Source organism: Diceros bicornis, chromosome 7, assembly GCF_020826845.1.
Source record: "Diceros bicornis minor isolate mBicDic1 chromosome 7, mDicBic1.mat.cur, whole genome shotgun sequence".
Lineage (NCBI taxonomy): Eukaryota > Metazoa > Chordata > Mammalia > Perissodactyla > Rhinocerotidae > Diceros > Diceros bicornis.
Window position 1 is genome coordinate 56,661,537 of NC_080746.1, and position 12,609 is coordinate 56,674,145.

Consider the following 12,609-nt stretch of genomic DNA (forward strand, 5'->3'; position numbering starts at 1 on the left):
TGAAAGGTGCCAAGTGATTGTACAAGTCGCTCTATGAATAATGCTTCATGTTCATCAATTCATTCAACACTTATGTTTGAGTGCCTATTATGAGCCAGGCACTGTTCCAGGCACTGGGGATAAAATGGTGAACAAGACCCAACCCTGCCCTCAAGGAGCTTATAGTCTGTAGCATCACGATTGGTAATCAGAGATGTCCATGGCCTCCTTTGTTTTCAGCTCTCCCTTCTCTTTACTCATGTAAGAACTAAGTACTAAATAAATGATAACTGAGATGTTATATGTGTGTGAAAGTATTTGACAGCAAGAAAACACTGGGCAAAACCATACTTGATGCTAGAGGATACTGAGTGTTGCACACACAAGCAGATGCTCAGCCAATGTTGTTTTGCTATCCAATCAACAAACTCTAGTGCTACACACTGTGGGATAAAACACTGTAATCATGTATTGACTCTGTCAGTGTCAAACTAGGAAAGATGAGTGATTGTGTACAATGCCATGTGTATCATAGACACATATGTGTTGTGCTTTCTCTCTTTGGGACATTGGGAAGCCTACAGTGTGAGAAACAATGGTGTAACCATGTTGCTGTCTGAATATATTAATATTGTACTTCTATCACGTGACTCTCTGCTGAACTGAGACAACAGAGGGCTGTCTCACAATGTACTGCTTATCAAATTGTGAGTGTGTGTGATGGTAATACTGATTCTGGGACACATGGGAAGAAGGTGTGTGGGACACCATGGCTATGCGAGAGAGCCCATGTGGAAGAGAATCAGTTTGTGGAAGTGTGTGTGAGAGATCTTGTTTGTTACTCAATGGTGACTGAATGATGATGTGATTTGGTACATGCTCTTAAGTATGTAGCTGGCATATAAGCAGTTATATGCATGTTTAAATTTACTGTTAGTTTGAAATAGCGTGATGATACACACACGTGCACACCCACACATACACATATATATAATGTATGTTAAATCTGTATTAATTATAACAGTACATGATGATAATTTCAATAATTCTTGTCACTCTTTGGAGTAGCATAGTTGCTTAGTGTTCTGTGGCCCAAGTTTACAGAGCAAAATGTTTTAATTTTGTTCTTAGTCCAGATTCATTGGGGTCCAATTTCGTTAGTGGAAATAGAGCAGACTCTTTTCTCTTTGATTTAAGATACCCACATGCTCCCTGCTGCTTATGTGCTTGTTGTCCTACCACTAATCTCTTTATTTGAGTGGCTCAGATGGAGATGGGGAGCTCAGAATTCTGATGCCAGGCCCTCAGGGAACAGGCTCAGAAGAGAGAGCTTGCAGTGTTGATCAAACCGGCTGGCCAGGGATCCCCTCTGCATGCTGGTCTCTTTTACTGTCTTATCACCATTTTCATTGTCACAGCTTTGTCACAGTGGGAGATCTGGCACAAACTTTATCTCTTTTGATACTCTGTCACACACAATGGTTTGAAATAGGTTTGTATTACCCTCTTAAACAAATGAGGAATCATTTAAAATATGGGAAAACTATAGTTTTGTACCTTATCCAAGATTATAAATCTGGTAGGTAGCAAATCCAGGACTAGGACACAGTTCTTTTCATTGTTTCTTTCCATCATGCTATGCTTACTTTATCTGGCATGCCAGGACACAGACCAAGCCCCATAACTGCTAAGGTTTTATGAGCAGCTGGAGTACATAGTGGTTAAGAGTCTGGATTCAAGAATTTAACAGACTCTGCTTGAATCCTTGGCTCTGACCTTTGGCAAATTCCTCTGCCTCTTTAAGCATTAGTTTCCTAATTTGTAAAATGATGATAATGATAGTACCTACCCTTATAGGGTTGTTGGAAGGATTAAATACCATGTAAAGGTATTTATCATTGTGCTTGGCATATAATAATTGTTCAACAAATGTTAGCTCTTTATAATTGTTGTTTATTTTAAGACTGGCTGATGAAACTAGACCCCACTTTTGGCTCTAAGCAGTAACTAGGATTGTTGAGAGGCCAGATAATAAAAAAGAATCAGAGAAATTCTAGATTCTCTTCTCATATGACTTATGAGCATTTAATTTCAGAAAGTTTAGTTTGATATTTTAGAGACTGTCTATTCTCTAGTCAATGCCCTAAAACCTAGTGAAATGTTTGCCTTTTAAAACAAGAGTTTTGGCAGTTCCTGCTCGTTTTCCTATACTCGCAATCTGCTATCTTATGTAACTTAACTTGAGATATTATTGCTAAGGGCCTCAGCTGATATTCTTCTTTAAATTTCCAAATTTAAAAATGAAATATTTTTTGATGTTGAAACTACTCCCTACCCCAAGTTAATGAATAAAAATTATATTGGTTATAGTATATATGTGTGTGTGTGTGTGTGTGTGTGTGTGTGTGTATTTAGTTAGCCCTTAGCTTTTTTTGTTGTTGCAGTTTTAAAAAACTACAAAAATTGAAAGAGTAGTATCAGCTGCAATTATTTCTGTGCTAGGAATTAAGCGTTCAGAATGTCTCAGAAGAACTGAGACAAAGCCATTTCTGAATTCCAAAGGAGAAACATAGTGAATTAAAATAGCTCATGTATTGCGGTTGGATAACCTGTCCAGGCTATGTTTAAGGCAGGGATTGGGTTGCAAATTTTTTGTGGAGATTCTTGAAGGAAAGGATATGATTTTCCACTCTCAGCAGCATTTGTTAAAGCAAAACGCCATTTAGGAAACCCTGAGGTTGGAATTCAGCATCCAGTAACTTGGTCTCTGAAAACCAGCTATTTGCTCAGAGGCTGGGCATAGGGCCAACATTCGGATTCCAGACCAGCCTCAGATATCAGTTAATAGGTTTTTGTTTCCTTTGCGTGATAGAAAAATGATATATCTGAGCACTGAATTGAATTATGTGCTATAGTAGAGATCAAACCCCTGCCCTAAATAAATTGACCCCATAATACAAAGTGGGATGCGAAGAGAACAGGAGGTAGTGCTTTTGATCTGATGGATGACTTGGGACAAATCTTCACCTCTGCCTTCCCTCTTTCCCTTTGTGCCTCAGTTTACTCTGATGCCTGTTAAACATTAGTTCTCAAGCATCAAATGAGGAATCTATTTATTCAGTTGTGGAAAAAATAATGGAATGAAATAATAGAATGGTTGTGCTGAAAGAATCCATAGAGATCTTCTAGACTAGACCAGTTCTGTCGTTTTATAGAGGAGGACACTGGGGGATAGTTGGAGGCTGGGTCAGGATACATCTCAGGTCTCCTTCCAGCTCCTCCCTATCCAAGTGTCTTATAAAATCACTGCCCACTCAGCCTCAGTTGTCCCTGGACACTTACCCTTCAGGCTGGACTCAAGCCCAAGTCTCTGCTTGTAAGTTTTTTCGTCTAGCAGTGGAATATCTTCCACTAAGTAGTTCCATATGGAGCTGAAGCAAGAAATAATGGGTAGTAAAATAATGCCACACCCTGGAGACTGGTTTAGTTTCAAAACCCTAGAGTAGCTGCTCTCAAACAGCCCTGTCTTAGGGCTTAGAGACATCCTGGGACTTGACAGGCTTCCCATTTCCTCTGAGGTGCACCCAGGCCCAGATTCTCGTTCCTTAGATTATGCTTGAATTGAACGTGTGGCACCCTGGAAGCACCCCAAGGCCAGTCGTCTTCTATTCCAGGCTCTGTTTCCCAGTTGAGGGCCCCACCCTTGAGAAATCTCTAGATCAGACTCTGCTTCAAGGGATTGAAATCCCCCCACCCTGCCACTCCCTCTATGCTTCACTTTCATCCCTCTCCACTCTTGCAGGTCCTCCGCTCTGGCCGAGGGACTCCTATATTCTCATGTGCTCTTGCGCACATTCATATAAATCCATATCCTTTTCACTTTGCACACGTTTTTCTTTTACTTCCGTTGTTGTTATTATACTGTTTTTGAAATTAATAATTTTAAAACAAGGGAAAAAATTCTTAGAGGGCAGGACTGGAGCTCTTAAGTCTTCCCTTTTACAATCAATAAATTTCAATAACATAGAAATAACAAGTGTTGGAGAGAATGTGGAGAAAAGGGAACCCTCAGACACTGCTGGTGGGAATGGCAAACTGGTGCAGCCACTATGGAAAACAGTATGGATATTTCTCAAAAAATTAAAAATAGAAATACCATATTATCTGGCTATCCCACTGCTGGGTATTTATCCAGAGAACGTGAAATTAACAATTCAAAGAGATCTGTGCATCCCTGTGTTCTTCGCAGCATTATTCACAAAGCCAAGACATGGAAGCAACCCAAGTACCCATCAACTGATGAATGGATAAAGAAGATGTGGTATATTTATACAATAGAATACTACTCAGCCATAAAAAAAAGACAAAATCATGCCATTTACGACAACATAGATGGACCTTGAGGGTATTATGCTGAGTGAAATAAGCTAGACAGAGAAAGACAAATACCATACAGCTTCACTTATATGTGGAAGATAAACGAACACATGGATAAGGAGAACAGATTAGTGGTTACCAGAGGGGAATGGGGTGGGGGGAGAGCAAAAGGGATAAAGGGGCACGTGTGTACCATGACAGATGAAAACTAGACTATTGGCGGTGAATGTGATGCAGTCTATATAGAAACTGATGTGTAATAATGTACACCTGAAATGTACACAATGTTATAAGCCAATATGACCTCAATAAAATAATTTAAAAAAATAATCCCGTTAGTGTGTTAGAAATGGAATAACTATAGTATACCAGAAAAGGAAACAGCATCTTTTGCTTATACGAACACTTTTGTAGGACATCCAAGGATGAGAGAAACTAACTAGAAAGATGATCACCTCTGGCCCTACTGTTTCTGGCTCTTTACTGCAAATGTCAACAAGTCCGAAAGATTGAAAGCACGCTGGACAGCCCCACCTCTTCACTCCTGGTTATAACCATCACCAGTTTCTGTATGGTCTACTTACTAAATACCTCCCTCGAATCCATCCCATTCTGTGTCCCCACTGCCGCTGTTGTGGTTCAGATTCTCCTTGTTTCTTGTTTGCAGTTTTGAAATGGCCTCCCAACTGGTCTTTCCATCTCCAGTCACTTCTACTTTTGAACCCTGCTCCCCATCCTCTCACAGATTTATATATGTAAACATATCGTAGCGTATCCCATTTTCATCTAAAACCTTTTGGTGGCTCCTAATTGCAGTCAGGGTAAAAACCAAATTCCACAGCAAGGCTTATGAGGTGCTCCTCACTTCTCCAGTCTTATCTCCTACCCATCTCCTGTACACCTTGTGCTCCAGCAGTACTAAACTGCTTGTGATTCCCCTACTTCTTCTCTCTATACCTTTGCATATGTCAAACTGTCTCTGCCTATCTGGAAGGAGGCCTCCTTCTCCCTTCCATATTATTTGCATTCACCCATCAAGTCTCAGTTTATTATCTCCTCTGTGAAACCTTCTCTGACCTGCTCTGGCCAAATTAATCACCCCCTATCTATACTCCCCGCTAAAGCTGGTGTTAATTCTGGTGTTGCATCTGTAATGTAATTATTTGTGCCTATCTTACCCACTAGACTCCAAGTCCTTGAGACCAAGGTTATTGTCTTATTCAAAATTTTGTTTCTCATTCCTAGAAGAGTATATTTCATTCATTCTTTCATAGAATTACATATTGAACTTAGGTATAGAGTGAGGAGAAAACAGCTATTTTCTTGCCTGTGAAATCCTTGAGCATTGGACCCTGTCTTGCCTTTGCGTCTCCAGCATGCAGCATGGAGTCTGACATCTAGCAAGTAACCAGTATAGTATGACTTATTGAATGAACATATATATGTCAAGCCTCTGTGCCCTTGTATACATTGGTCCCTGTTGGCTCGAAAAACGTTCTTCCTCCTCTCTTTGTTCTAGCTCTGTGGAAATCAGTATGGCAAAATCAGCTGAGAACTGGCTTCAGAGTCAGGCACACTTGGTTTCAATCCTGGCTTTGTCACTTACTCACAGAGTGGCTTTGTTTCAGTTTCCTCTCCTGTAAAATGGGCACAATAAAATCTACCCTAAGGGTTGTTGGGGGTGTTAAATGAGACATTATATTTAAGGCACTTAGTAGGATGCCTAATACATGGTAAGGGCTCAATGAAGAGCTATCAATATTTTCCTTAATCCTTCAGGACTCAGATCAAGTGCCATCTCCTCTGAGAAGTCTTCCTTTACCCCTTCTACTCCCACCTGCGTTAGGTGCCCTGCCTACAAATCGCCATAGCATTACATAGCATTGTATGCTCACTTCTCTCACAGCACGTAGCACAATTATTGTAATTAATTCAACAACATTTTTGAGCTTCTACCAGATTCTGAGTATTGAGTGATGAGTGATGAAAGTGATGACAGAAAAGAAAATTTTCTTGTTTCTGAACTTGAGAGCTCAACCCTGTCTTGTCTGGATCTCTGGCATCTAATGTGGTACAGTAATTGACCAGCAGAAACTGGCTCATTGAATGAACAATGAGTGGACCTACTTCTGTTGTGTTGGTCATTTTCATATTCTTTGAGCTTATTGATTGGAATATTACATGAGTCTCCAGTGGCTCAGCATTTCATTTTTAACTACTCTTAATGTATGTACACCGTGGAGCCTTCCTAGGTGTAGCGGTTGTATCACTAGGTGAGATCATTCTTTCTACTCCTCTCTTTCAGATTCTATGACAAGGTGCTTTCTTTGCATGAGGATTCGGCAACCCCTGTGTCTAACCCTCTGCTTGCATTTACTCTCATCAAACGCCTACAGTCTGACTGGAGGAATGTGGTACATAGTCTGGAGGCCAGTGAGAACATCCGAGGTAATGAGGAGGAGGGCTGGAGGGTAGGAGAAGATTCTATCTCCTGACTCAGTGGAAAGGAGAGAGATTCTGATGGGATGTGATGAAGGATAATGAAGTGGGTAGGTATTACTTGATCTCCTTAGCTCTAACTATTACAAAGAACCAGGTCCCCTTGTTAACGTGTTTATATGATTATACATTAGAAAACACTTCCATATCCATTATCTCATTTGATCCTCACTACAGTCCTGTGAAGAACTATAGGTTGTATCATCCCCTTTACAGATGTGTGGGAAGTGATGTCTTCTAATTCCTATTTTATGAAGTTGCCTCTACAGTGTGATCTGTAGCAAGATCACTTTCCTAATTTACTCTACTTTGTACTTGTACAAGTTTGTTGACTTTGGGGAAGTTAAGAGGAAGAAGAATTGTCCCCGCAAAGGGCAAGACTCCTGGAGACAGATAGGAGGGGACAACATGATAGGGTGTGTGCCTTAGTTTTACTCCAGGGTGTTTGTTCCTTATTCAGAAGATTGTGTTAAGCATCCACTCTGTGCCAGGAACTGTGCTTGCCACTGGGAACAAAAGCAAATCAAACGTTATCTTTGCTCGTGAAATATTTGAGCAGGTGATGATGCCTTGCATGTGTTAAATGCTCACCACCTGTTTTTTGCATGATGGGTTGATGTTTTCATGACCTTTACAGCTCTGAAGGATGGTTATGAGAAGGAGGAGCAGGACCTGCCAGCCTTTGAGGACCTTGAGGGAGCAGCGAGGGCCCTGATGCGGCTGCAGGATGTGTACATGCTCAATGTGAAGGGCCTTGCCCGGGGCGTCTTTCAGAGAGTCACTGGCTCGGCCGTGACTGACCTGTACAGTCCCAGACGACTCTTCTCCCTCACAGCAGATGACTGCTTCCAAGTTGGCAAGGTAACAATATTCAGAGAGAGGTGAATTGCTCAGCTCTAGTTTCTTGTGGATGAAATAACTATATCTGATTGCTTTTACATTTTTCTAATCCTTACAGCAAACTTGGAAATGTGGTATTATTATCCATGTTCAGATGAGGAAACTGAGGTTCAGAGAGGGTAAATAACTTGCCTAAGGTTACACAATGTTAAGTAGCAGAAGTAAAATTTGAACTCAGTCTTTAACTGCAAATCCCACGTTCTTTCCATGATGTCTAAGGTGATCATATACTTAGGTCACTCTTGAGAGTGAAGGAGGTGTTATTAGTTATTAGTTATGCCAATGGATGGGACTGTCCTGGGCAAAATGATCCTTTGGTCACCCTAACTATAGCACCCTGCCAGTGGATGAATAGCTGGGTGGAAAGGAGAAACAAGGTTAAAGGGCAGGGCAAAGGGATAAGAGATGGTGATGTGAAGTAAGATCATGGAAACCCAGCTTCCTGAGACTTTCTGATCCCTTGCAACATTTCCTAAGCATTTAGAAATACTAAATTAAAGTAGCATCAAAAAACTGAGGCCATTCACTTTAACATTACTTGAGGAAATTAACTTCGGGAACCTTCCATATGAGATATTTAACCAATCTTTGATCATAAGTTATAAGCACACTTATTTTATAATATACTCTTTGTCAGCCTTTGCCTTAAGAAATAATGGAGTAAATCCTTTTTAATTTTGAAGATTGGTATTGCAGGAAAGTGAATTTTTTCCATCCCCTACAGTATTCATTAGCAGATCTGAGAGTGGGCCTCATGTGTCCTAATTCCAAGTTTTGGGGATCTGTCTTCTAAATTAATGCGGAGTGGGTTGCCCTAAGCCTCTCTATGTGCCATTTTTCCTTTTCTGAGATCCTGAATGGAATCAGAGCTCAGTCATCAGGTTCATGGCTAATTTAAATTTAAGCCAATTAAAATAGTTCCATGTGTGGTATCAATATATGCTTCATAAGTGAGGCCTTTCTGAGACTAAAACCATATGTAGAAAATTTAGTAAGTCACTTCCTGAAAGTCTCACTGTCAGTCTTTATTTCTGTATTTATTTACTTATTTTAAAAGATAAAACATTTCAAATATAAGGAAAGTATATGAAATAATATAATGAGTAGTTATATCTATAATTGAGATGAAATATATATTCAAATTTTGCTATATTTGTTTAAGATTTTTAAAAAAAATTAAAATATGGCTGAATAAAGCCCCATTCCTTTTCCTTCTCACCACCCTCCACCCCTTCTACTCTACCCTTGCCCAGGTACCAGGTAACCATTATCCTGAACCATACGATGTGTACTCTTCTGAGTCCAGCTTCTTTCACTCAGCATATTATATCTGTGAAATTCATCCACGTTGTTGCATTTATTAGTAGTTCATTCCTGTTTATTGCTGAGTAGTATTCCATTGTATGAATATACCACAAACTGTTTATCCAGTCTCTTGTTGATGGATACTTGGATGTTCCAGTAAATGGACTGTTGTGAATAAACATTCTTATGTATATAGTAATATTCTTATGTAAGTCTTTCTGTGGACATTTGTTTTCATTTCTCTTGAATAAATATCTGGGAGTAGTATTGCTTGGTCAAAAATAAGCTTCAATGATTAACATGTGGCTAAATTTGTTTCATCCACACATCTTGAATGCCTCCTCCATGGGTTATTTTAAAGCAAGTTAGTCTATATTCTGAAATTCTTAATTTCAGATTAAGAATTTAATTCTTAATTTCTAATTCTACTACCTTACTATTATCTCTCTTGACTCTTGTTCATGATAGATTATTTCCTGATGTAGTTTATCATGTTTGATTGTAAGCTTAGTTTTAGCAGGACTTTTCCTCCTAAGACAATCTCTGTGCCCGGAGCTGTGGAAATATCTCTGCAGAGAGTTTTGGGTTTTCTTCTTCAGGTACTCTGGTGGTATCACTGGCCTTAGATCCTTTTATTTATTTATTTATTTATTTATTTATTTAGCTGTACATTACATCCATGACTTACATATTTTATAACTGGAAGTTTGTACCTTTTGACCCCCTTCATCCATTTCACCCACCCCTACCCTCCGCCTCTGGCAACCAACCTGTTCTCTGTATCTATGGGCTTGGGTTTTTTTTTTTTTTAGATTCCACATATAAGTGAAATCATATGATATTTGTCTTTCACTGTCTGACTTATTTCACTCAGTATGATGCCCTCAAGTTCCATCCATGTTGTCGCAAATGGCAAGATTTCCTTCTTTTCTTATGGCAGGATAATATTCCATTGTATATGTATAGCACATTTTCTTTATCCATTCATCCATTGATGGACACTTAGGTTGTTTCCATATCTTGGCTATTGTCAATAATGCTGCAATGAACATGGGAGTGCAGATAACTTTTTGAGTGAGTGTTTTCGTTTTCTTTGGATCAATACCCAGAAATGGAATTGCTGGGTCATATGGTAGTTCTATTTTTAAGTTTTTGAGGAACTTCCATACTGTTTTCCATAGTGGCTGTACCAATTTACACTCCTACCAACAGTGTACAAGGGTTCCCTTTTCTCCACATCCTCACCAACACTTGTTATTGCTTCTCTTTTTGATAACAGCCATTCTAACGTGTGAGGTGATATCTCATTGCGGTTTTGATTTGCACTGGCCTTAGATCCATTTTATATTGATTTATTGGCCTGGGGGTTCCTTAACTATATGGATAATGCAAATTCAAACCCTAAACTCACGTGAAGCATAGGCTCAAGATTGTGAATATTCTAAGGAGACACTTTATTCCCCTACACAGAGCCCAGACAGAAACAAACCGACTTTCTTGTCTCTTTATGACAGTGGGTCGATTTTTTTCTGGCCTACCCTTTCCTTTAAGGTATAGTTTGTCATGGATTTCAGTTTTGTGCGTGTGTCTTAGTTCCAATTTGTAGATTTTTGGAAGTCTAAGGAAGGCTCATCTGTTATCCTCAGGTGGGCATTATAACCTAAGTTTACTAAGTACCAATGTTGCTAAGACTAACACCCACCCCCATCCTAGGCAGCTTCAGCATCTGCTCATAAGCTTACTGCTTAGGTTTTCAGCTCCTTTTTTGTTTCTGGTACCTGGATATTTTCCATTTTTTCTTGAAAATATGTAATTAAATTCTTGTTTTATTTTATTCAAAATTTCTAAGTCTTTGTGGTTGAAATGATTCCACTTATCTCAATCTACCATGTTGCTGGGACTTGAAGTTCCTCATTAATTGAGTGAATTGTTAACTTAGCAGAAAAAGTGCAGTCGTTTTTGATTGTTATTCTTCAACTCAACCTTTTTAGAAATAGGAAACTTGAGGACCAGAATTATAACACAGCAGATTAATGGCAGACCTGGGATAGGAATTGATTTATTATTTAGGCTACAGAGCTGCCGTATCTCTAGTTTCTGCCCTGTCTTTCTGCCTGTCTGGAAGTTATACCTAAATGAGATCATTTTGTAAGAGTTCTTCCAACTCTGTGATTTTATAATTCCATGCTGTCTCCAACATCAACTTCCAATCCCACCTGCAGTTCTGGTATTCTAGTTAGCTATAAACTGTTAGGAGACAGGAGCTATGTCTAGTCCATGTTGCCATATTCCCCGACATTCCAACATTTAATGTAGGACAAATCCACTGAGCTCTCATAGTGTTCCCAGGTCTACCTTCATTATGATGTCTGATGCATTGTGTTGCAATTACTGGTTTACTCACATGCCCCTCAGTTGCTTGTAAGCTCTTTAAGGGGACCACCAGGTACATTGTAAATACTCAGTAAATATTGAATAAATAAATAAAAGAATTTAATCCATTCCTCAGGTTGCTACCAGCAATATCTTCCTAAAAACATGACATTCACGACTCTCATTAGCTTAACCCATGCTACCTTTTAAAGTTCATTTCCTGCTTCTCTTCAATGTACTACTTGAACACATTCTTGCTTTTCGCTTCTGTTTCTACAATTCCCTCATCTTAAAATGCCCTTCCTTCCAATCTCTGCTCATTAAAATCCTTTTCTTTCTTCAAGGAAGGCCCATCTCAAATGCCACTTCTTCCATGAAGCCTTCTGAGATTCCCAAGTCTTCTTGCTTCTCTATACTTCCATGGCACATTATACATATTTCCTTTGAACATTCATGCCATTCTGCCCTGTATTATAGTTACTTAATTTCATCTCCCTCTCCTCCCCAGATTATAAATTCCTTAAATGAGAGAACCCTTATGTCTTCTCTACACCTAGTACGATGCTTTGTATATAATAGATACTTAATAAATTAAACTTAAGTGAATTTGAGATGAAAACTTGCCTCTTGGGTTCCAAAGGCCCTCCACTCTTTGTGTGGTGGTTTCCTTTCTTCTACCTTGGACTAAGGCTTTAATGATGGTACCTTTGTTCCTTACAGGTGGCCTATGACATGGGGGATTACTACCATGCCATTCCTTGGCTGGAGGAGGCTGTCAGTCTCTTCCGAGGATCTTATGGAGAGTGGAAGACAGAGGATGCGGCAAGTCTAGAAGATGCCTTGGATCATTTGGCCTTTGCCTATTTCCAGGTAGGGGAGTAAGTGAGGCTCACTGCTTTCATCACAGTAAATGTAATGCTTTACATCTGCTTTACAATTTTCTAAACATTTTCATGTCTCTTAATTTATTTCATCTTCCCAACAGGACCAAATGTGAGTCAAGCAGGGCAGTTGTTTTATTATTTCCATATTTCACATGTGAGTAAACTGAATCTCCAAAAAATTCCTAACTTGTCACAAAGTTCACGGAGCTGGGATTAGAGCCCAAGTCTGTCTGCCTCTTAGTCCGGTGCTCTTTCCAATGCGTTGACAGCTTTACAATCATCATCTCCCATA

The 12,609-nt window shown here is 39.4% G+C and overlaps 1 protein-coding gene across 1 annotated transcript in view; it reads left to right on the forward strand.

Annotated features, from left to right (window-relative positions):
• P4HA3 (prolyl 4-hydroxylase subunit alpha 3) overlaps positions 1 to 12,609 on the forward strand; it is a 36,919-nt gene that overhangs the window by 835 nt on the left and 23,475 nt on the right. The window contains exons 2-4 of the mRNA XM_058545613.1: positions 6,662 to 6,804; positions 7,493 to 7,716; positions 12,154 to 12,303. Of these exons, the coding sequence (XP_058401596.1) occupies positions 6,662 to 6,804; positions 7,493 to 7,716; positions 12,154 to 12,303 (517 nt within the window). The remainder of the gene's footprint in view (positions 1 to 6,661; positions 6,805 to 7,492; positions 7,717 to 12,153; positions 12,304 to 12,609) is intronic.